Consider the following 26679-nt stretch of genomic DNA (forward strand, 5'->3'; position numbering starts at 1 on the left):
CAGATCTGAGATACTTGCCAGCGATCTGAACCAGAATCTGGTGGCGTTTGAACTAAAGCCAGAAGCAAGAGTAATTGTTTAGATCACACAGCTAGCTGTGGGTAAGGAAAGAAGTTAGTATCAATCAGGAAACAAGGTAAGACCCAGAATCAGACATGTATAATTGGCAATGGTTTAATATTCCAACAGAGCAGGCAATAGACAGATCAATGCAGGCAGGGGTCAGTAAAACAGAGGTGGGGCAAAGGTACATGTCAGCAGGTAGGCTCAGGGGCAGGCAGAGTGGTCAGGCAGGTGGGCTCAGAGACAGGACAGGCAAGGGTCAAAACCAGGAGGGCGAGAAAAAGGAGAGACTGGGAAAAGCAGGAGCTGAGAACAAAAATGCTGGTTGACTTAACAAACAAGACAAACTGGCAACGGACAAACAGAGAACACAGGTATAAATACACAAGGGATAATGGGGAAGATAGGCGACACCCGGAGGGGGGTGGAGACAATCACAAGGACAGGTGAAACAGATCAGGGTGTGACGATATCAAAATAATTACATATAATTAACTGTATGTACCTGCAAGAGAAATCATTATTTTCTCTACATATTCTTCTGTTTTTTTAGCTGTGTTTGTTCATTTTTGCAATGTCAGAAATGCAATGTCATTTACTGGAGATAATGGCTTCAAGAGCCATATTTGGATAGGATAAGCCAAGCACATGTTTTGTTCTGTTTTTAAAATGCATGATATGTTTGTCATCATCCTTGGTGTATGAAGATTGGAGGAGGACAATGGAGGAAGGGAAGGATGGATATAATTAAAAAGTGGAACTTCTTGAGACAAGGCATATTTTATATCTACCATCAAGACGCCCAACATCTGTTCACTGTCTTTAACAACCATCCAACCACAAAATGAGTGTTGCCCTGAGTATCATTTTGTTGATTATTTAGTCTTTGAGAAAATGACAAAAAAAGAGAAGTTTGGTTATAAATATATGCAGAATTCAGAATGTCCTAAAAATAATCAACAACATTACATCAGTTTGAGTATTGGCTCAAAATGAGGCAAACAAATAACTACTCTTGGCTGCAATTTAAATGTTTTGCCAGCGTCTACCCAAAAACAACACAAAATCTCCTCCACAATGGAAAAGAGAGTATTGAGAGTTAAGAGTATTGAATGGATTCAGAGCAGTAGTCCAGCCTCCTTCTATATACTCATACAACACCATACTTACCACACCAGCTGGGTCCATATTGAAGAGTTGAGGGTTAAAGTTGGAGCGTGGGTGGGGGGTAGGTGTGTGTGTTTGTGTTTGTGTGTGTCTCACCTTAGAAAAAGTGGGAAGAGCCTTCAAGCTGCTTCAGAAAGGCCATTGACATCACAGGCTGCCTCTCAGAGCTGGGGCTGGAAAAAAATACAAAGTAGAAAATATACGGTGTGCTAGCTTTGATAATGGATATTAATATGCATTACAAAGTCAATGTATTACCCCAGAGAGGGTGAGATGGATGTGTTGAATAGTATAATCAGCATCACAATATTCCAGTTTATTCCACAGTAACTGTTGCACTTTATTTGTGAAAGTTGTCATTGTAAAAGGCTTGTTTTTAGCATAATTTAGCATTTACCTTGGAATATGAATGTCGCTATGCTTGTTTTAAGCAGATGGCTTTTAGTTAGAGAAAAGGCAACCATTTAGAAATAGCAATTTTACGCTATCACAGTCTTTTAAATGTGGGATATTAAAAATGCACAATCATTGCTGTGGATCTACCCAAAGTCCTAAACCGGATTTATTTACTGTTGAATAAACTTGGCGGTGGAGGCATCCCTCGTCCCAGCTCTGTTCTTTTCGGCCTAGACTACATCATCAAACAAAACAGACAAAATAACTGCAATTAGTTGCTGTATATGAACCACTGGAAGGGCTTAGTTTTTGACAATGTTGTGGCACCAACATTCTTTATTGTACACTGTGGTCCTGTTTAATACCACTTTGTTTAAAGAAAACTGATTCAAGTAAAGCGTATGCATTGACTGCACAGTATTTAGCCCTACTGTAGCAGACTGCTGTGATGCAAAAGATATATCTCAACTGTACTCCATGGTTGTGATTAGTGACACAATATTATAATGTACAGGATCAATATTGGCAATGAAGCAGGGACATTTCCAAGGCATTCCCAGATTAGCCTTTATTGTGTTGCTATGTTCTTGTTATGTTTAACGTTTATCTTCCTCTACTCTCTGTTACAGCACCCTTGGTGGATTCCAGCCCGAGACACAGCAGTTCATCCATGCTGATGCTCCTATCAGTAGTATTCCTGGGTTTAGCAGTGTTTCTCATCTACAAATTCAAGAGGTACGTACAGTACTTTATGATTATATCTTTGAACACTGTATCGCAGCACTGCTCTAAACACCTGCAATCGTCATTAAAAATGCATATTATAATAATATGCTAGATTGGTAGGGCCTGCATCAATCAACAATTAAGTTTCTTTTCATTTCAAATAAATTGAAGTACGAGTGGATTAACACATATTCTAATCATGGTGAGAGGAAGATTTTCTTAGATACATATCTAGTGGCTTCGTGATAATTACACATCCAGGGGTTAATTTAGTCTTGTTGAAATACCAAATCTGAACAAACGGTGTAATATATACTACCGTTCAAAAGTTTGGGGTCACTTAGAAATGTCCTTGTTTTGAAAGAAAATCATTTTTTTTGTCCATTAAAATAACATCAAATTGATCAGAAATGCAGTGTAGATATTGTTAATGGTGTAAATGACTATTGTAGCTGGAAACAGCATATTTGTTATGGAATATCTACATAGGCGTACAGAGGCCCATTATCAGCAACCACCTCTCCTGTTTTCCAATGGCACGTTATGTTAGCTAATACAAGTTTATTATTTGAAAAGGCTAATTGATCATTAGAAAACCCTTTTCAATTATGTTAGCTGAAAACTGTTGTTCTGACTAAAGAAGCAAAGAAACTGGCCTTCTTTAAACTAGTTGAGTAACTGGAGCATCAGCATTTATGGGTTCGATTACAGGCTCAAAACGTCCAGAAACAAAGCACTTTCTTCTGAAACTCGTCAGACTATTCTTGTTCTGAGAAATGACAAGAATATCACAAGTCCTCAACTGGCAGCTTCATTACATTTCTTTGCAACTCTGCCTAGAAGGCCAGCATCCCGGAGTCACCTCTTCACTGTTGACGTTGAGACTGGTGTTTGCGGGTACTATTTAATGAAGCTGCCAGTTGAGGACTTGTGGGGCGTCTGTTTCTCAAACTAGACACTCTAATGTACTTGTCCTCTTGCTCAGTTGTGCATCGGGGCCTCCCGCTCCTATTTCTATTCTGGTTAGAGCCAGTTTGCTGTGTTCTGTGAAGGGAGTAGTACACAGTGTTGTACGAGATCTTCAGTTTCTTGGCAATTTCTCACATGGAATAACCTTCCTTTCTCAGAACAAGAGTAGATTTACGAGGTTCAGAAAAAAGGTATTTGTTTCTGGCCATTTTGAGCCTGTAATCGAACCCATAAATGCTGATGCTCCAGATACTCAACTAGTCTACAGAAGGCCAGTTGTATTGCTTCTTTAATCAGAACAACAGTTTTCAACTGTGCAAACATAATTGCAAAAGGGCTTTCTAATGATCAATTAGCTTTTAAAAAAGATAAACTTGGATTAGCTAACACAACGTGCTATTGGGACACAGGAGTGATGGTTGCTGATAATGGGCCTCTGTACACCTATGTAGATATTCCATAAAAAAAATTGCCGTTTCCAGCTACAATAGTCATTTACAACAATAACAATGTCTAAGTGACCTCAAACTTTTGAACGGTAGTGTACATCTTTGAGAAATGCTGCAAACGGGACAGACCATCATTGAATAGTCATTCCCTATTGTAACATGGCTGTTGTCTGTCTACGTTTACCGATCTGTAGAAAAATTGCTTGGATGAACATATACGCGGAGGTGAACCAGAGAAAGAGCAGGAGATGATCGGTTTGGTCAGCCAGAGTGACAGCCCGCCTAAGACCACCCTCAGTGAGTTTTCTACGGCCAAAGAAGTCACGGAGAAGGAGATGGACACTAGGGTTAAACGTAAGATACATAGTCTGATAAATCGTTGTTTATTGTGTTATTAGCAAGTTGCTGATTTGTTGACTTTGAACTTCTTTGTTGAGAAAGATCCACCAATATGACACATATATTGTCGAAGCTAATTGTATTGGACTGGAACACATATGGGTCATTTCTCCATGTATAACAGTGTTGACTTTTAACCTGCAGTGTATAAAGTCTTCATTGTATCTTTACATGGAATTAACTGGTGGGAAAAAGGAGGAGTAGTGTATCTTCCGAAGGAAATAAGGAAACAAACGAACCAATGGGTCAGCCACTAATGTCCCACATATGAAACAACAGCTTAACTGTTGAGATGGACATCATTTTCTAAATATTAAACCAGGAAAACGCAACGCCACCCCTGCTTGAAACGAAATAAAACACATAATTGGTGGTCATCTTTACCTGCATCTCAACAGTTAAACTCTTTGTAACAGACAACACTTGACATAAACATCATGGGATTAGTTCTATTGTCTGCCCTTTGAATGTAACGAGAAAAGTGGAATCAACCATTTATGATTCATGGATATCATTTTTGTCTGACTCATCAAGGTGATCACATATTGTTGTACATGCCAGTTGCATGTACTGATGAGTATATTGTATAAGGCCCAACAGCGTGACAAGGACAAGTAGCTTCGGGGTATTTTGCAGTGATATAGTTTATCAAGTCCTTTGCTGGAATCTATTCACAGAGTGTTCTGTCTCTGTAAAGCATGTCAACTCTCATAGAGTTTCATGGTAATCTCCTCAAACATTATCTCCATACTCGAAGGGAACAGAACAACTTTGTGTTGACTTTCCACTCATCTGATGAGGTGTCTAGAGTAAAAACTACACAAGACAATGATTTTTAACCACCATCTCCTCCATATGAGTCTTATCAAATCATCCCACTATCAACACATTTCATCAGCTTCATTTAGAAGTTAGAAACCAACTGTTGAGTCAAGTTCCACCACTTGAATTCCCTACTGTAATGAAATACTGTACACACAATAGTGTACATGCTAGCAAGATGATAGGTTCCTCCACTACACGGCTGTGCAATGCAGTCCTCTGAAAGCTGTCACTAGCAGGAGTAGCAGGAGATCCAGTCACGCACAGGTCCCTGGCAGCAGGTGTAGACAGTCTGGCGGTAAGCAGAGATGGGTGGATGGTTAAGCACCGAATGCACCATGCCGAGCTATCCCACAATGCCGTGCCTGGAGTCGGCATGTGACGACACACAGGAGAGTGAGAGAAGGATGGGAATGTTTAGAGATTGTTTGTTGCACAAAGAAAGTGATTCCCATGATTGTGTAGCATACCACCCTGCATACCACTGCTAGCTTGCTTCTGAAGCTAAGCAGGGTTGGTCCTGGTCAGTCCCTGCATGGGAGACCAGATGCTGCTGGAAGTGGTGTTGGAGGTCCAGTAGGAGGCACTCTTTCCTGGAGTATATCCCAATGCCCCAGGGCAGTGATTGGGGATAATGCCCTGCCTGTGTAGGGTTGCTGTCTTTTGGATGGGATGTTAAAAGGGTGTCCTGACTCTCTGAGGTCATTAAAGATCCCATGGCACTTATCGTAAGAGTAAGACTAGGGGTGTTAACCCCGCTGTCCTAGCTAAATTCCCAATCTGGCCCTCAAACCATCATGGTCACCTAATAATCCCCAGTTTACAATTGGTTCATTCATCCCTCTCCTCTCCCCTGTAACTATTCCTCAGGTTGTTGCTGTAAATGAGAATGTGTTCTCAGTCAACTTACCTGGTAAAATAACGGAAAAATAAAAATATAATAAATATAAGTGTGTTCAGTAGTAAAGGAAAGAGGTGGAGCTTCTGTGTCTGTAGTCCCTTGTTACATTGTGGAGTTACATTTGTGGAGTAACTCAACAAGAGTGGAGTTACATTTTAATATGAGTGTTATAGCAGTTGTCATGGCAACAATCTAACGTTGTTATGATAAATGAAACTCCATCCACAGAGGCATTCTTCCTGACAGGACTTAACAACGCAACACTTTGTTTTGTTGAACGATAATTGCATCATCCTCACTCATCTGATTGTCCCTATTTTGTTTGTTGTTGACAACTCACTTTGATGTTCTCAATGTCACGTCGGCTTTGTTCAAATACTTATTAAAAAGAAAGATGATTAACGTCGTGACAGATAACGGGAACATTGAAGTGTTTTTTCTTTGTGTCATCTCTGCCACCACCAGTTCCTAAGGTGACTCTTCCAGTTCCTCCACTGGCAGACAAAGATGAACAAGCTGAGCTAAAAGGTCACTCAGAGTTCATCCACATGTATAATTCCTTTTATTTCCCCTGAATTTCTTCGGAAAGACTTTCCTTTGACACGTAAGGCCATTAGAAGGGTGGATTACAACCATTCATCCCATGCGCCTCGAAGCTCCTTTTAACCTATGAGCGGGAAACATGCGTTGGCATTTCAGCCTTGGTTGTCGATCATTCAACAGTGCTGTTCTTCAGACATCCCTCAGAGGCAAGACCTGTTTATATTTGTCTGTACTGCTGCAGGTTTTGTAGGGAAAGTAGTTGGGTTGTGTTACATTTGTTACAGTTTGTCTGCTTATTTATTGGTTTAGATATTTTATTCTACAATATTCGTTTGAATAGTTTTCTCTTGTGTTCATTGCTTTACATCAGATTCTATTCAGTTGGTTTGATTATTTTTTTGGTACAAATGTTGAACACCTATTATAAGATTACCTATTAAATCGGAAAGGGAATCAAGATTGTGGGAAAGGGAAATTAAGAAATCTGTGTGTACACAGATGCAGTAATGAGGTCAGTGGAACTCGACCAAATTAATGGAAATGCCATGGAAACGCGTGGGGGAAAGATGTCGTGGGGGATATTTCCTGAAACTCCTCATTGCCCCACAGCAAAATTTGCCTACATTTAGGCTTTTGTTTTTTCCACTATGTTGAGGTGGAAATCGGAGTATAATGCTTGTATGGATGTCATCTTGACCAATCAACTGCAATACAATTAAAAACGACTTTGACTACCATCACAGATTTCTATCTCTCTTTCGCACACTTGCTGTCTCGACCTCTGAGCGCTCGGCTGTGAAAAGCCAACTGACATTTACTCCTAAGGTGCTGAGCGGTTGCACCCTCTATAACCGCTGTTTATATTATTTGACCCTGCTGGTCATCTATGAACACTTGAACAGCTTGAAGAATGATCTAGCCTTTATGTCCATGTACTCTTATAATCTCCAACCGGCACAGCCAGAGGAGGAGCCACCCCTCAGAGCCTAGATCCTCTCTAGGTTCCTTCCTAGGTTCCTGCCTTTCTAGGAAATTTTTCCTAGCCTCTCTGCGTCCACATCTGCATTTTTTTGCTCTTTGGGGGTTTTAGGCTGGCTATCTGTCTAAGCACATAATGACAACTGCTGATGCTAGAAGGGCTTTATAAAATACATGTGTTTGATAGATTGATGGGCGTTAAACTGATGTTATGCAAATCATTCCTTCTTCATTACAGTTGTCCAAGTACTACAGTGTTAAAACAGTGTAGAGAAAAATATAATTTCGGGAAAACCAGTGTTGAAAAACAGTGTCAACAGTGTTGGGGGAAAGTGTTTAAAAAGCCAAACTTCAGCACATACCTTCACTCAAAGTCTAACAACTCCAGTTTCTCCTAGTTCATCAGCACTGAAGTCGTTAAGGAGCCAGCAAACCGCATCACTGTACACTGTCTGACAAACCTTGATACATTACATCTGCTTCAGCCAGCTATAGAAGCTACAGCCAGGAGCTGAAGTGTACACAATGCACCCCCTAGCACCAACTCTGCAGATCAGAATCAGCCACTTATTTACACTGCTGCAGGCATTTATACAATATACTGCTGTATTCCTGTCTGTCACGATGTTACTGTGTGGAAAATGAATTATCTAAAGCTATTAGGTGGATATGTACGTGTGTGTCTCTAGTGACGGGCATGTAATTAGCAAATAGCAGCTACAACAGTTATTGTAAAATACTTGCAAAGGCTGCAAGACAAAGGTAGAGAATGAATCTTGTTAATGGGATAGTTTCTGATAGCGGTCACCGACACTTGTTCAGAAATGATCAAATCGGTTATGTGTTACAAGTTAATCTTCCGACATTGCAGGCATGTTATACAGTAAGTTCCTGTTAAACATACTGCATCTTGTTACTTTAAATACTATACTGTATCTCATTATTGTAGATACTATACTGTATCTTGTTATTGTAGATCCTATACTGTATCTTGTTACTGTAGATACTATACCGTATCTTGTTATTGTAGATACTATACTGTCTCTGGCTATTTTAGAGAAGTCATACTTCTTTAGAATATTTTCTCAATTTCCTTCTATGGTAGCGAGGTCACTGAGTGTCTCCTTTCTGAACCCAAACAGGTGATGAGGTATTGCTATGAGGCACTGGTTTAATTATCACCACGGCGACAGGATAACTTCACTGTACTATGGGATGCCACTTCCCCTTCTGATCTTTTCTACTGCCATTCTTTTGACACTGACAGGTAAATCGTCCTTAATTTGACAGCCGCGCCATGTGACACCTGCTACCACTCGAACATCAACAATGAGCGTTGTTGAAGTGGCTACTTTTTTTTCATTATCCTCGAGCCGCCTGTAGACGGTAAGAGCGGACGAAGCGGTGAAGAATTGATTGGAGGCAGAATTTTTGCACTTGATAAAATACCCTTTGTCAAGAAAGATTGCAGCATTGTCATCTGCGAAGCCACCGTCCTCTCAAGGGATTGGGCCTTCACCAGACTATAAATGTACTCTGTCAGTTATTGCCGAATAAAGACTGTCCTTCGAATAGTTTATTTAACTTTCGCAGTTTCTGCGGTAGTTGGCAGATGGGCAGACTTGGAAATGAAAAGGATACCACTGAACAGCAAAGCCTGGCATAAACAAGGGCCATCAGAGGGGAAAGCCTTCAGAACAGCCTCATTATACCTAGGGTTAGATTAATATTGGGGCCTTTCTCCCTCTTTCACCTTGGGACCCATCACAATGTTATACAGGTCTCTTAGGCTGCGTTTACACAGGCAGCCCAATTCTGATATTTTTCCCACTAATTGGTCTTTTGACCAATCAGATCAGCTCTAAAAAAGACTGAGGTGAAAAGATCTGATGTTATTGGTCAAAATACCAATTAGGGGACAAAATTTCAGTATTGTGCTGCCTGTGTAAACACAGCCTTAGAACCACAAACATATACTCTAATGATTGGCAATATTTGCTGATAGACATGTGGGTAGGGTAATAGAAGCTTGGTTCTAGGCAAAAGTGTATTTACACATTATTTTAATGTGAGCTGGGCTCCCACGCATTTGCAGAGCTCCCACATGTAGGATAACACTGATATTGGTTAGGATGGCACTCCTGTGAAGAGGTGGTTTGTTCATAAGGATGTACATTTTGAGACCCAAGGCCCAAGACTGTTGTGGTGCTTAGGATAGTTGACTGAGTAAACATAACAAAAATACAAATTTCAACAGCTATTATTTTCTGTAATAAAGGATTTTAGGATTACTCCATACCTCCCACATGTTGTTTATCATAATATGTCAACTAAAATGAACTTGACTTTCAGTATAATCACTCAAAAATGTACTTAACCTGTTGGGGATGGGGGCGCTGTTTAGACTATTTATGCTAATTTGGCTAATTTTTTAAACGGCTTCCCACAAAATCCTTGATCGTACAATATGCATATTATTATTATTATTGGATAGAAAACAGTCTATAGTTTCTATAGGAGTTGAAATTTTGTCTCTAAGTGGAACAGAGCCCATTCTACAGCAATTTCCCTGACATGGAGTCAGATTTGAGAAATGTTGGCCACTCTTCTGAAGTCAGTTAAAAGGGCACTGTCGTTGCTATGACTATACGGACACTTCTTACGTCTTCCCCTGGATGCCTTTACGTGATGACGATTCCAACGGGGTCGATTGCGCGTTCACAGGCCCTACAAATGAAAAAACCCTGAAGCTAGTCATTCTTTGGGAGCTGCGTCATGAGCCTAGAGGACACCGGCGCGCACCTGTTCCAAGCGTTAGTTTAGCCTGTTATATTTCTCCGGTCATCTTTTCACTCGTTATAGGAGTTAAAAACATCATAAGGTAGTTAATTTAAAGCGTTTTATAGCAATTTATATCCGTTTAGTGCGATTTTGGGACATTTATTTTTGCAACGATGTGAAAAGTTGGGCACGCTTTTCAGTTCATCCCGAACGCAGTTGACATTTCCACATGGCAAGAGGACAGCTTTCCACCAAAAGACGATTTCTCCCAAGAAAGGATCCTTTGCCCAAGATACTGATGGAAGAACAGCTCAAGGTAGGACATTTTTATTATGATAAATCGTGTTTCTGTCGAAACATTTTAGTGGCTTAGGACGCCATGTTTTTTGACGTAGCTTCGCTTGGCGCAAACTGTATTGAAAAGTAAGGATAAATTAAAAAATGTAATAACGCAATTGTATTAAGAATTAAATTGTCTATCAATCCCTGTCCACCCTATATTTTTTAGTCACGTTTATGAGTATTTATGTATAAGAGTAGATCACTGTCTAAGTGGCGCAAGGACTTTTTCTTTACCAGCTTGTCTACATTTCACATTGTCTAACCATGATTTTGGTGGCTAAATATAAACATTTTCGATCAAACTGTATATGCATGTTGTAATGTGATGTTACAGGAGTGTCATCGGAAGAATTCTGAGAAGGTTAGTGAAAAAATTAATATCTTTTGGCGATGTTGACTTTTATCGCTCACTTTGGCTAGAATCAATGCTGGGCTGCTAATTGCTATGTGCTAAGCTAATATAACGATTTATTGTGTTTTCGCTGTAAGACACTTAGAAAATCTGAAATATTGTCTGTATTCACAGGATCTGTGTCTTTCGATTCGTGTATGCTGTGTATTTTTACGAAATGTTTGATGATTAGTAGTTAGGTAAACACGTTGCTCATTGTAATTATTCTAGTCCATTTGTGATGGTGGGTGCAATTGTAAACTATGCCATCTACCTGAAATATGCACTTTTTTCTAACAAAACCTATCCCATACCATAAATATGTTATCAGACTGTCATCTAATGAGTTTTTTTGTTGGTTAGGGGCTATAAATATCTTAGTTTAGCCGAATTGGTGATGGCTACTGGTGTTGGTGGACAAATAAAAGATGGTGGATTATGCTAATGTGTTTTTAGGTAATAGATGTACATCTTTACATATTGTGTCTTCCCTGTAAAACATTTTAAAAATCGGAAATGTTGACTGGATTCACAAGATCTGTGTCTTTCATTAGCTGTATTGGACTTTAATGTGTGAAAGTTAAATATTTTAAAAAAATATTTTTTTTTGAATTTCGCGGCACTGGTTTTTCAGTGGGGGGGGGGGGGGGTGCCGCTAGCGCCACGCTGATCCTAGACAGGTTAATCAAAATAAGTATTAATTTAGGCCCACTGTGGTATGGCACAAACAGTGATGTCATGTGATGTGCAATGTTGTGGTCTTGCTTGAAAACTGCAATATCATCATCTGGTGTCTCCCATTGAGCATAACGTAGAGGAAAACAACCTCCATAAGCATCTATTGCTTCTGACTTGGGGTTATTTTCCTCTGCTAACAACAGGCGCGCTAGAGGACAGCTTTCCATTGTCTTACAACCCACAGGGACCGGAAGAGGACAGGAAGCCATTACAGGGGTGGCTTATGCATATTGTAATAATAATAATCCATTTATTAAATCTACCACATAATCACATTCACAAAGAAGCCTATTACATAATCAGAGGCACTTAGCTAGATGAAAAGCCCTTCTAGTCACTCATGAGTTCTGCAAACACTTACACTGAAGAGAGGGGATAGACATCAACCTCCGTTGACTATCATAATAGAAAATGTTTGATATCAAATCCCCTTAAATTAGCTCCAAAACTTTTTGACCCTTCAAGTTGGGAGTAAGCTTGTACATTTAACATTAGAGATTATCTTAATGAGAAATGTGAAATGAGGGCTAGCCCATAACAACAACATATTTAGTATTCCTTCTAGGGTCCAACTACAGACTGAAGAATCTGAGGAGACGTACTGCTGTCCACAATATTTGAACAACATCTCTCAGAGTTTAGCATAAATAAATTCACAAAATCACGTAAGAGGAGTAATGAAACATTCATATTTTTATAATATTTTAAAAACAAGGGAATAACTCATTTATTCATTGATAATTTCACACGCTCAGCAGACTACATAAAAAATATGCATTATTTACCTCTCTTCAAAATGGAGTTAGGACGACCACACCGGAGGCTATTTGCTGTAATTCAAAGGCTGAATATGTATCGTTGTACCCATATCTAGGTAAACTTTGTATGAAAAATGATCTGCACTAACACGTTTGGACATGAGCTCCATCTAGTTTAACTTGAATTTATGAAGGTAATATAATTGGCTAAGCCTGATAGCAACTCTATGACCTCATGATAACAGGGTGATGGAGGAGCAGGAGGTGAGCAGAAGGTCCAGCTCCACTGCAGATATTTAGAAAATAGATCAATAAGGGAGATATGGAGGATCCGTTAGGGAGATAATGAGCTTATTGTCAATATCATGATATTGATCGTAATGTAGATATTTGGATTAGCAATAACCATTAAAAGATAAGCGTATGTACGTAAGAATAGCAAGGCACATGCATAAACTTGTTAAGTTTGTAATATTCTGTAATGTATGTCTTTGAGTGAGAGAGAGAGAGAGACCCTACCAACTAGCTCAGAGGGCCCTCCGTTGTCACGTGTTGCTGATGGAACTCAGAGGGTGACTTCCAGAGAGTGGGGATAGGATCAATAAACCCATCAACTTCAGGACACACTACTCCTGACTTGAATGATGCAATTCATGTTACACTTTTAAATAATTAAACCAGCATGAAATTCTAATTACCAAATCCACCCAGTCGTTTCATATATAATTTGGGAACTATTTCGTCTGTTACATGTCAAATCTCAAAATCAATATTTTGTATAAAACTTAGCAAACTTCAAACATATGGCATTGCGTGCTGGGATAGGACATTGCACTGAGGCCAGCAGGCTTTCTTGTTCAGTCGAAGTGGCTATTTAAGGGTCTAGTTAGCCCCTACACCCTCTATAGTTTTCACTCCCTCAGCTTTGGGACACGTGAATGCGCAAATGGTGGTGGTGTGTGTGAATGTGCAAATGGAGGGCCTAGTGGCGAGGGGAAGGGGGTGATTTGGGACGCAGTCAGAGAGAACATGGTGCAAAAACAGTATATGGAATAGCTACTTTTCATTATTGGGCCAAGTAGATAGTTGGTTCATCGCTAGTTCAAGGACAAATCCCTGTACATTTGTGTGAAAGAACCAGCACACACTAATGCTGCATATTACACTCTCTAACATTGGACTGTGGAGATAAGATAACATAACCTGCTTTCTATTGCTTTCCCTCAGTGATATGTATTGACTCACCTTAGAGAGAAAACATAACTGATACCTTATGTAAGTGGGGTTGTCAGCCCTTGCCTGCACTGAGCAACATATACTCAATGGTTTTGGTATTTCGTGACACTTTTAAAACTCTTTGAGGAAAAGTGCTTTCGTTTTCAATTTCGCCGCCACCAAAGGACCATACTGAATGTGTCTAAAGCTATTGTGTATTCAGATCATCCAGCTCCTTACACAATGCTGCAAGGTTTCACCTCTGAGTTTTAGCATGGCACCTTCTCAGTGTGCCAGACACATAACCAATTCAGCGAGGCTCATAAATACAAATGAATAGCACTTGAGCTTTTGTTTTTGCTTTGTATCTGTCAGTCTCAAGAGTGAAGGCAATTTTAGTGGAGGAAAATACAGGTAACTGACAAAATAAAGGAAACACCAGCATAAAGTGTCTTAATAGGGTGTTGGGTCACCACAAGCCAGAAGAGTTTCAATGCACCTTGGCATAGACACCGCTCCAGAATCTACCACGGGGGTTCAATTAGGCTGAGATCTGGTGACTGAGATGGCCATGGCATATGGTTTACCTTGTTTTTGTGCTCCTAAAACAATCCAGTGACCACTTGTGTCCTGTGGATGGGGGCAATGTCATGCTTAAGCTGGTGGCCAAAATAAAAACAACATTTTTATACATGACCCAATTCATGATTGGATGTAAATTGCTTAATTAAGTCAGGAACCAGACATGTGTTGAAGCATCTGCTTTCAATATACTGTATCCCTTATTTACTCACGTGTTTCCATTATTTTGGCAGTTACCTTTATGTTAAATACATTATAAACCCATCCACCTGTGACGGTGAAGATATACACACAAAGGGCTCTATTCGATCTGTAGTGCTGAAGATACTCTATAAAGGACGATTAACAATTAAATGCGATGTTCCCACATTTGTGGAGACTGCATTCACGGTAGGCCTAAACGCCACATTTGTCTTTAACATTTTCAAGCAGAACCTCCGCGATACTTCAGCGATACACATTGAATCCAGCCCAAAGACTGGCCTTAAATTATATTTACCAACAAAGTCAATGCTCGCTTGAGCTTTTGCTACAACCAAATGAAAATGAAATTCTCGATTCAGATTTGATAAAATATCAAATGTAATATATAAAGTGAAAACAATAGTGGTCCTAAAACGGAGCCTTGACGAACACCTACATTTACAGTTGATTTGTCAGAGAACAAACCCTCTACAGAGACAAACTGATATCTATCCGAAAGATAAGATCTAAACCAGGCCAGAACATGTCCGTGTAGACCAATTTGAGTTCCAATCTCTCCAGAAGAATGTTGTGATCGATGGTATCAAAAGCAGCATTAAGGTCTAGGAGCACGAGGACAGATGCAGAGCCTCGGTCTGACGCCATTAAAAGGTAATTTACCACCTTCACAAGTGCAGTCTCAGTGCTATGATGGGGTCTAAAACCAGACTGAAGAATTTTGTATATATTGTTTGTCTTCAGGGAGGCAGTGAGTTTCTGCGCAACAGCTTTTTCAAAATGTTTTGAGAGGAATGGGAGACTCGATATAGGCCGATAGTTTTTTATATTTTCTGGGTCAAGGTTTGGCTTTTTCAAGAGAGGCTTTATTACTGCCACTTTTAGTGAGTTTGGTACACATCCAGTGGATAGAGAGCCGTTTATTATGTTCAACATAGGAGGGCCAAGCACAGGAAACAGCTCTTCCAATAGTTTAGTTGGAATAGTGTTCAGTATGCAGTTTGAAGGTTTAGAGACCATTACTATTTTCATAAATGTGTCAAGAGATATAGTATTAAACAACTTGAGTGTCTCCCTTGATCCTAGGTCCTGGCAGTGTTGTGCTGTCTCAGGACAACTGAACTTTAGAGAATTACGCAGATTTAAAGAGGAGTCCGTAATTTGCTTTCTAATGATCTTTTCGTCAAAGATGTTCATTCATTTATCACGGCTGAAGTGAAAGCCATTATCTCTTGGGGAATGCTGCTTTTTAGTTAGCTTTGCGACGGTATCGAAAATAATGTTGGATTGTTCTTATTTTCCTGAATTAAGTTGGAAACATAAGATGATCGAGCAGCAGTGAGGGCTCTTCGATACTGCACGGTACTGTCTTTCAAAGCTAGTCGGAAGACTTCCAGTTTGGTGTTGCGCCATTTCTGTTCCAATTTTCTGGAAGCTTGCTTCAGGGCTCGGGTAATTTCTGTATACCAGGGAGCTAGTTTCTTATGACAAATGCTTTTTGTTTTTAGGGGTGCGACTGCATTTAGGGTATCACGCAAGGTTAAATTGAGTTCCTCAGTTTGGTGGTTAACTGATTTTTGTACTTGGGTAGGTGGAGGGAGTCTGGAAGGGCATCTAGGAATCTTTGGGTTGTCAGAGACATTATAGCATGGCTTTGATGATCCTTGGTTGAGGTCTGAGCAGATGATTTGTTGCGATTGCAAACGTAATAAAATGGTGGGCCGGTAGTCCAGGATTATGAGGAAAAACATTAAGATCCACAACATTTATTCCACGGGACAAAACTAGGTCCAGAGTATGTCTGTGGTAGTGAGTAGGTCCGAAGACATGTAGGACAAAACCCACTGAGTCGATGATGGCTCCGAAAGCCTTTTGGAGTGGGTCTGTGGAATTTTCCATGTGGATATTAAAGTCACCAAAAATGATAATATGATCTGCCATGACTACACGATCCGATAGGAATTCAGGGAATTCAGTCAGGAACACTGTATACGGCCCAGGAGGCCTGTAAACAGTAGCTATAAAAAGTGATTGAGTAGGCTGCATAGATTTCATGACTAGAAGTGGGTGATATGGTCACTAGTGTAACCAGGAGGAGAGGCCTCATTTAACACAGTAAATTCATCAGGCTAAAGCCATTTTTCAGTCAGGCCAATCACATCAAGATTATGATCTGCCTTGGAAGTGAGAGATCTAACATTAAGGAGCTCTATTTTGAGGTGTGAGATATCACAATCTCTTTCAATAATGAAAGGAATGGAGGAGTTCTCTATTCCAGTGAGATTGCTAAGGCGAACACCGCCATGTTGAGTTTTGCCCAACCTAGATTGAGGCACAGACACGGTCTCAATGGGGATATCTGAGCTGACTACACTGACTGTGCTAGTGGCAGATTCCACTAAGCTGGCAGGCTGGCTAACAGCCTCCTGCCTGGCCTGCACCCTATCTCATTGTGGACCTAGGGGTTAGAGCCCTGTCTATGTTCGTAGATAAGATGAGAGCACCCCTCCTGCTAGGATGGAGTCCATCACTCCTCAGCAGGCCAGGCAAATTCCTGTTTGTGGGTGAGTCCCAGGAAGAGGGCCAATTATCTACAAAGTCTATCTTTTGGGAGGGGCAGAAAACAGTTTTCAACCAGTTATTGAGTTGTGAGACTCTGCTGTAGAGCTCATCACTCCCCCTAACTGGGAGGAGGCCAGAGACAGTCACTCGATGCCGACACATCTTGCTAGCTGATTTACACGCTGAAGCTATGTTGCGCTTGGTGACCTCTTGTTGTTTCAACCTAACATCGTTGGTGCCGACGTGGATAACAATATCCCTATACTCTCTACACTCACCAGTTTTAGTCTTAGCCAGCACCATCTTCAGATTAACCTTAACGTCGGTAGCCCTGCCCCCTGGTAAAAGGTGTATGATCGCTGGATGATTTGTTTTATGTCTAATACTGCGAGTAATGGAGTTGCCAATGACTTGGGGTTTTAATTTGTCAGAGCTAATGGTGGGAGGCTTGGGCGTCTCAGACCCTGTAATGGGAGGAGGATAGACAAGAGAAGGCTTGGCCTATGACCCGTTGCTTAACTTTTTATGGCTGCATCCCGCTACCGGGATCGATATGACAGCAGCCAGAGAAAGTGCAGGGCGCCAAATTCAAACAACAGAAATCTCATAATTAATATTCCTCAAACATACATGTGTCTTATATCATTTTAAAGGTATTCTCGTTGTTAATCCCACCAAAGTGTCTGATTTCAAATATGCTTTTCAGCGAAAGCATTACAAACGATTATGTTTGGTCACCATCAAACCACAATAAGCACAGCCATTTTTCCAGCGAAAGATAGCATTCAGAAAAAGCAGAAATAGAGATAAAATTAATAACTAACCTTTGATTATCTTCATCAGATGACACTCATAGGACTTCATGTTACACAATACATGCATGTTTTGTTTGATAAAGTTCATATTTATAAAAAAGAATCTGAGTTTACATTGGCGTGTTACATTCACCAGTTCCAAAAACATCAAGTGATTTTGCATAGCCACATCGTTTCAACAGAAATACTCATCATAAATGTAGATGATAATGCAAGTTGTACACATGGAATTATAGATATACCTCTCCTTAATGCAACCGCTGTCAGATTTTAAAAAAACTTCACGGAAAAAGCAAATCATGCAATAATCTGAGGCAGAGCTCAGAACAATAGCCAAATTAGCCGCCATGTTGGGGTGAACAGAAACTAGAAAATACATAATAAATGTTTCCTTACCTTTGATGAACTTCATCAGAATGCAGTCCTAGGAATCCCAGGACGATAATAAATGCTTGATTTGTTCAATAATGTCCGTTATTTATGTCCAATTAGCTACTTTGGTAAACAATTCCAAAGTCACAAAGCGCCTCCACTATAACGTGACGAAATGTCCAAAAGTTCCGTAACAGTCAGTAGAAACATGTCAAATGATGTACTGAATCAATCTTTAGAATGTTGTTAACATACATCTTGATTAACGTTCCAACCGGAGAATTAGATTGACTTCAGAAGAGCGGTGGAATGGACGTCCTCCTCATGTGAAGGCGCATGGTGAATGCGTGATCAGCTCGTGGCAGTGATTACTCATGTCTGTCTCCTTCAGCCCCCCTTCACATTAGAGTCATCAGACAAAGTTCTGTTGACTGTTGACATCTAGTGGAAGCTGTAGGAAGTGAGAACTCATCCATATCTCGCTGTAATTTCATTGAGAGCTTGGTTGAAAATCTGCCACATCAGAAAAAATTCAAACAGGAAGTGGAACTTCTCAGGTTTTTGCCTGCCATATGAGTTCTGTTATACTCACAGACATAATTCAAACAGTTTTAGAAACTTCAGAGTGTTTTCTATCCAATATGAATAATATGCATATATTGGGCACCTCTGTGGGCACCTCTGTGCACCTCTGTGCACCTTTCATCCAAGCTACTTGTAACAGCTTTCTTCAGGGATTCGCTCAGGCCCTGAAGCCAGGATATGCATATACTTGGTACCATTGGAAAGAAAACACTTTGAAGTTTGTAGAAATGTTAAAATAATGTAGGAGAATTTTACACAATAGATATGGTAGGAGAAAATCCAAAGCAGGGATTCGACCAAAACGCAGCGTTTTGAAATGACATGATTTTAATGAACAAGACGAAAAAAACACGAAACGAAATACACTTGACTAATTAATAAAATAACAAAACGGAGTAGACAGACCTGGACATGGAACTTACATAAATACACGAAGAACTCACGAACAGGAACAGACTACATCAACCAAGACAGTCCCGTGTGGCGCGACAAACACTGACACAGGAGACAACCACCCACAAACAAACAGTGTGAAAACACCTACCTTAATATGACTCTCAATCTGAGGAAATGAAAACCACCTGTCTCTAATTGAGAGCCATATCAGGTCACCCTTATACAAACATAGAAACATATAACATAGACTACCCACCCAAACTCACGCCCTGACCGTCAAACGAATACAAAATAACAGAAAACCGGTCAGGAACGTGACACTACTCAATACTGCCCCTCCATAAGAAGTTAATGGGGAAAACCGGTTGAGAGTTTCTGTCGGCTGAATGAGCTACGCCGATTGAACATTCCTACAGCATTTCCTTCCAGAAGCCATGAGAAAATCATCTTGTGCGGGGACTGTGCGAGGGGATTTATACTACTATCTGTACTTATTGGTGGCACAGACGCTGTTTCATCCTTTCCTACACTTAAATTACCCTTGCCTAACAGTTGCGTCTGAAGCTGGGCTTGCAGCATTGCTATCCTCGCCATAAGGCAATAGTTCTCCTGTATATTATGAGTACAGCGACCGAATTAGAAGGCATAATGTTAATGCTACTACTTAGCTTCAGCTGGTGGAGGTCCTGACGAACCACGTCCAGATAAAGCGTCCGAGGTGAAAAAGTTGAATGAAAAAAGCTCAAGCGAGGGAAAACATTTAAATATAAAACGGTAATTAAAAAATCTAAACTGTAAAGTTGGCAGGTGGCAAAGTAAGGTTAGCAACAAACCTCATATCAGCACGTAACACAGCAGCACATAAACAAGTCTACAAGTTGTGACCGGAAATAACAGTGGATGGGTCTATAACAGGTCTGTAACCTGTCATTATGTTGTATCTCTCAGTCTCAGTAGTGGAGGCAATTTTAGTGGAGGAATATATGTTAAATACATTAGAAGCTCATCCACCTGTGCCGTTGAAGATAGACAACCAAAGAGTCTTCTTAAAGTTTAGTTACCAACAAAGTAGAAGCTTAGCTGCGTCAACAACAATAAAGTCAGAGAAAAAATGGAACCTAGTTTTCGTTTTTAAGAAGTGGATATCCCCTTCCCCAAATGTAATACCTTGGAGATCCATAAAACTGAGTGGGTATTCTGATCCTCTCTGATGCACATTGATATGACTCTGTTTTGATATAAGATTGCCTGACAGGGTTTTGCTTTGCACATGGTTGGCTACACATTCAAGACGCTTTGTATTTCAGAATGTGTGGGAAGAGTTGTACGAAACACATCTAGTAAGAAAGGAGCCCTGTTGAACGGGACGAGTCAGTTGGCATACAAATGAGTGTGGCTTTTTTCAAGTCTCACTCCCTGATTCCCTGAGCATCAAGTACACCTGTGTACTTGAGGCGCTGAGTAGAGTCTCTCAACTGAACGTCACTTGGTCTCAAGATGTTGTCATCTTGATGTGGCTTTGATCTTTACGAACAAACAAGCTTTTATACGTGTTACTTTTCCATCAACAATGGATGGGAAAAGAGGACTATGATCTCATTTATGAAATGAAAAAAAAAGATCAAAGATGCTGTAATTGTGATTAATTTCCCTTATCCCTGATGTTTGATGTTAATTACTTTTGCATAATTTTAAATAAATAAACACTTTTTATTATTACTTCTTGAAATCCACAGATAATGTAAAATAATCAATAGGCCAGCAGGCCATGTTTGAAACGTGAATCATTAGCACTAGCACAAAATTAAACATTATGATTGTGTTCAGATGTAGATCAAAGGGTATCAAAAGTGTTGCACCAGGCTCTGTCGCAGCCGGCCGCGACCGGGAGGTCCGTGGGGTGACGCACAATTGGGCTAGCGTCGTCCGGGTTAGGGAGGGTTTGGCCGGTAGGGATTTCCTTGTCTCATCGCGCTCCAGCGACTCCTGTGGCGGGCTGGGCGCAGTGCTCGCTAACCAAGGGGGCCAGGTGCACGGTGTTTCCTCCGACACATTGGTGCGGCTGGGTTCCGGGTTGGAGGCGCGCTGTGTTAAAGAAGCAGTGCGGCTTGGTTGGGTTGTGCCTCGGAGGACGCATGGCTTTCGACCTTCGTCTCTCCCGAGCCCGTACGGGAGTTGTAGCGATGAGACAAGGTAGTAATTACTAGCGATTGGATACCACGAAAATTGGGGAGAAAAGGGGAGAAAAAAATAAAAAAAATAAAAAAGTGTTGCACCCACAGAAGTTGTTTTGACATTTCAAACCCAAAATAGAGATAAATAAACACGCAATATGGATCTGCCTGCCGTTGTACTCAGTCAACGGAAAATGAAAGCCACACATCTCAGCTGTGAATTGTATCCAGATTTGTAACTCCAGATCATTAGGCCAATGTTAAATCAATGTTAAACAGTAACTTTCACCTCATGATTTCAGCAATTGCTGGAAGATTCTGAAATATTCAAGTACTTTTGTAAAGCCAATTTGTCAATTTTTGATGAAAATCGATTTCCATAAAAACAAACAGTGCAACCTGAGTGGAGTGCAGATGCCAAGCGCTACAGAATAACATGACAGTATAATGATGAAAGACATCAAGTCCTAATGAAGCATCTGGAATCATCAAATATGAAGACAAACTGGTGTACTCCTTTCCACCCTCCCTCCCTCTCTGGTGGATGCTTGTCCTTGATGCTTAGCGTAAAAAAAAATCAGGTTGGATGCCGTGGGAGAGTTACTAATAGTTTATGTGTCGGGGGGCTAGGGTCAGTCTGTTATGTCTGTAGCATTTCTCCTGTCTTATCTGGTGTCCTGTGTGAATTTAAGTATGTACCCTATAATTCTCCCTCTCCCCCCCTCCCCTCCTGGAGGACCTGAGCCCTGGGACCATGCCTCAGGACTCCTTGCTGTCCCCAGTCCACCTGGTTGTGCTGCTGCTCCAAATTTAACTGTTCTGCCTACAGCTATGGAACCCTGACCTGTTCACCGGACGTGGTACCTTGTCCCGAACCTGCTGTTTTTGACTCTCTCTCTACCGCACCTGCTGTCTCTAACTGAATGATCGGCTATGAAAAGCCAACTGACATTTACTCCTGAAGTGCTGACCTGTTGCACCCTCTACAACCACTGTGATCATTATTATTATTTGACCCTGCTGGTCATCTATGAACGTTTGAACATCTTAGCCATGTCATTTTCTATGAGTTTGTCTGAAACGTTTCTTAAATGTTTGAAGTAGGCGATGAGATTGATTACAATCAAAGCTTGCCGGACTAGGTTGAACTAGACCCTGCACATTTGAAACTGAGCGTTTAAGACATACTTTGTATTTCACAGAGTTGTGTGTCGAGTGGGGCGATATGGTGGCATTTGTTTCATCAAAGCAATGATAGACACAAGCAAACAGGGGGATCTTTAATTCAGGTATAGCTGTCTGTAACGGTGTGTTCGCACGTACATGAATGTGTGTGTTGAGAGGATGGACAGTATTTTCAACCTTCCTCCCTTGATTATTTATGCCTGTATTTAAATTGACACAAATCAACAGAGCAAGGCTAGGACAGCTTAAAAGCTTACCCCGCAAGGTTCAAATATCAGTTTTAAGGTCAGTTAACTTTTATATCCTCTCTGACTCCGCACAAAATAATGTCTCGTGGGCAGTGGTGGAAAAAGTACCCAATCGTCATACTTGAGTAAAAATAAAGATACCTTAAAAGAAAATGACTCAAGTAAAAGTCATCCAGTCAAATAGTACTTGAGTAAAAGTAATTTGGTTTGAATGTATTTAAGTATCAAAAGTAAATGTAATCGTTAAAATATATTTAAGTATCAAAAGTAAAAGCATGAATCACATTCCTTATATTATGCAAAACAGACAGCATGATTTTCTTTCTTTTTTAATGTACGAATAACCAGGGGCACACTTCAACACTAAGACATAATTTACAAACAAAGCATTTGTTTTTAGCAGTGGTGTAAAGTACTTACGTAAAAATACTTCATAGTACTACTTAATAAAAGTTTTTAGTGGGTATCTGTACTTTACTTTACTATTTATATTTTTGACAACTTTTTCTTTTACTTCACTACATTCCTATAGAAAATGATGTACTTTTTACTCCATACATTCTACCTGATACCAAAAAGTACTCGTTACATTTTGAATGCTTCGCAGGACAGGAAATTGGTCCAATTCATGCACTAATCAAGAGAAAGTCCCTGGTCATCCCTACTGACTCTGAACTGGCAGACTCACAGAACACACATGCTTCATTTGCTAATTATGTCTGAGTGTTGGAGTATGCCCCTGGCTAAAAAACATGAAAATAGTGAAGTCTGGTTTGCTTTATGTAAGGAATTTGAAATGATTTATACTTGTACTTTTTACTTTTGAAACTTAAGTATATTTTAGCAATTCCGTTTACTTTTGATACTGTGGTGGTTATTTCTTTATTACCAAATGAGGAGAGACAAACTTATCACACAAGTCAGAGTTAGAGTAAAAAAATGTTCACGTATTAAAAAGGAAAGCAGGTCACACCACACACACAAGTGAATGATGTGAGTGCTCTGCAATAACGAGGCTGCTCAACACAACACTCTTGACTGTTGGGTTGAGAGCCCTGACACAAAGATTACACAGATACACCCTCTACAACAGATGTATGGAATGAGTCAAAAGGTTAGGGTCTGTATGAAAGAAAATAATAATTCACAGCAGACAATATCTGCTGTGAAGACTGTTCTCACTGTAAGGAAACCAGGGTTTGGCCCCCAAAACGAGGTTCTTCTCAACCCGAGCCATCTCTTCCTGGTACCTTCCATTACACAAACAGCAATTCAGTCTATGTCCTGCAGGCTCAGTCAGACCGGAGCCATCTCCCTCACATTAATGGAATGTGGCTTGTTAGGTTTATCACCTAAGGCGTGGTAAATCGACTGTCAGTGAAGTTCTTAGGGCTAGGCCTCTTTTTTCTCAATTTCTGCCTGAATGACATGTCCAAAGTAAACTACCTGTTGCTCAGGCCTTGAAGCCAGGATATGCATATACTTGGTACCATTGGAAAGAAAACACTTTGAAGTTTGTAGAAATGTTAAAATAATGTAGTAGAATTTTACACAATAGATATGGTAGGAGAAAATGCAAAGAAAAACCAACCAGAATTTTTTGAGAGAGAGACCATCCTCTTAGAAAGGGAAGTAAAGGTCATGTTGAAAATTTGCTCCCTGCATGCAATTCCTATGGCTTCCACAGGGTGCCAGCAGTCTATTTTCAAGGTTTCAAGCTGGTAACTTCAAAAACGAATAAGAGATATCAGTTTTAGTACAGGGACACTGTCTTGGAAATTTGTGTTCGCGCGAGCCATGAAGACAGTACGCACCTGCTAAAATCGGTATCCTATTGAACATACTTCTTTCCGCAATAAATATTATAGTTTGATTACATTTTAGGGTATCTGAGGAGTAAATTGAAACATATTTTGACTTGTTGAAACAAAATTTAGGTGTAGATTTTCGGATTTTTTTCTCTGCGTGTTGAATGAGTGGATTACTCAAATTGATGGCGCCAACTAAACTGACTTTTGGGGATATAAAGAAGGATTTTATCTAACAAAACGACACTATATGTTATAGCTGGGACCCTTTGGATGACAAATCAAAGGAAGATTTTCAAAAAGTAAGTGAATATTTAATCGTTATTTGTGAATGTATGAAACCTGTGACGGTGGAAAAATATTTTGATGTGGGGCGCCGTCCTCAAACAATCACATGGCATGTTTTCGCTGTAATAGCTACTGGAAATCGGACAATGCAGTTAGATTAACAAGAATTAAAGCTTTCAGACGATATGTGAAACTTATATCTACCTAAATGTTTAATATCCATAAGTTTTATGATTATTTATTTGAGTTGTCCCCCCCCCTCCAGTTTCACCGGAAGTTGTCCCCTTAGCAGGACGCCTATCCCTAAGAAGTTTTTTTAATACAGACACAGATAAGCGTGTATTAATAGAACTGTATTCTATTGCATAAAACAATCATTTGTTGCAATAACAGTATATTTGAAACCAAATACTTTTAGATGTTTACTCAAGTAATATTTTACTGGGTGACTTTCAAATTTACTTCAGTCATATTCTATTATGGTATCTTTACTTTTACTCAAGTATGACTATTGAGTACTTTTTCCACCACTAGTTTTTATTGAGTCTGCCAGATCAGAGGTAGTAGGACTGACCAGGGATGTTCTCTTGATAAGTGTGTGAATTAGACCATTTCCTGTCCTGCTAAGCATTCAAAATGTAACTAGTACTTTTGGGTGTCAGGGCAAATGTATGTAGTAAAAATTACATAATTTTCTTTAGGAATGTAGTCAAGTAAAAGTAAAAGTTGTCAAAAATATACATAGTAAAGTAAAGTATAGATACCCAAAAAAACGACTTAACTTCTACTTCATCACAATCCCGGATCCGAGAGCACCCCCATCAGTAAAAAAACTGACTAGCATAGCCTAGCATAGCGTCACAAGTAAATACTAGCATCTAAATATCATTAAATCGCAAGTCCAAGAAACCAGATGAAAGATACACATCTTGTGAATCCAGCCATCATTTCAGATTTTTTAAATGTTTTACAGGGAAGACACAATATGTAAATCTATTAGCTAACCACGATAGCAAAAGACACAACTTTTTTTTCCCACCATTTTTTTCCTGCATAGGTAGCTATCACAAATTCGACCAAATAAAGATATAAATAGCCACTGACCAAGAAACAACTTCATCAGATCACAGTCTGATAACATATTTATTGTATAGCATATGTTTTGTTAGAAAAATGTGCATATTTCAGGTATAAATCATAGTTTACCATTGCAGCCACCATCACAACTCTCACCAAAGCAACTAGAATAACTACAGAGACCATCGTGTATTACCTAAATACTCATCATAAAACATTTCTGAAAAATACACAGCGTACAGCAAATGAAAGACAAAGATCTTGTGAATCCAGACAATATTTCAGATTTTTTAAGTGTTTTACAGCGAAAACACAATATAGCATTATATTAGCTTACTACAATAGCCAACCACACAGCAGCATTGATTCATGCACGTTAGCGATAGCGAATAAACCAGCAAAAGATATTACATTTTTCACTAACCTTCTCAAAACTTCATCAGATGACAGTCCTATGACATCATTTTACACAATACATATAGAGTTTGTTCGAAAATGTGCATATTTAGCGGCACAAATCGTGGTTATACAATGACAAAAGTAGCCAAGCTGCCAACAATATGTCGGGAGAAATCTTGGGAGAGGTACCTAGTCTAATCAGTAACTAATCCTAAACTTGACTAAAAAATACAGGTTGGACAGCAAATGAAAGATACATTAGTTCTTAAGTAGTACTTTAAAGTATTTTTAATTAAGTACTTTACACTACTGGTCACGGAAGCTTAATGACACGGTTGAATTAATTACC

General features: G+C 39.8%; 1 protein-coding gene across 4 annotated transcripts in view; it reads left to right on the forward strand.

Annotated features, from left to right (window-relative positions):
• LOC129836180 (VPS10 domain-containing receptor SorCS1-like) overlaps window positions 1–26679 on the forward strand; it is a 278341-nt gene that overhangs the window by 186069 nt on the left and 65593 nt on the right. For 3 of the 4 annotated variants that reach the window (XM_055902055.1, XM_055902047.1, XM_055902041.1), the window contains 2 exons: window positions 4–2361; window positions 3965–4124. In XM_055902055.1, the coding sequence (XP_055758030.1) occupies window positions 4–82 (79 nt within the window). In that variant the 3' untranslated portion in view covers window positions 83–2361; window positions 3965–4124. Of the gene's footprint in view, window positions 1–3; window positions 2362–3964; window positions 4125–26679 lie in introns of those variants that run through there. The other variant, XM_055902068.1, reaches the window with a different exon arrangement.

This window comes from Salvelinus fontinalis, chromosome 3, assembly GCF_029448725.1.
Source record: "Salvelinus fontinalis isolate EN_2023a chromosome 3, ASM2944872v1, whole genome shotgun sequence".
NCBI classification, from domain to species: domain Eukaryota; kingdom Metazoa; phylum Chordata; class Actinopteri; order Salmoniformes; family Salmonidae; genus Salvelinus; species Salvelinus fontinalis.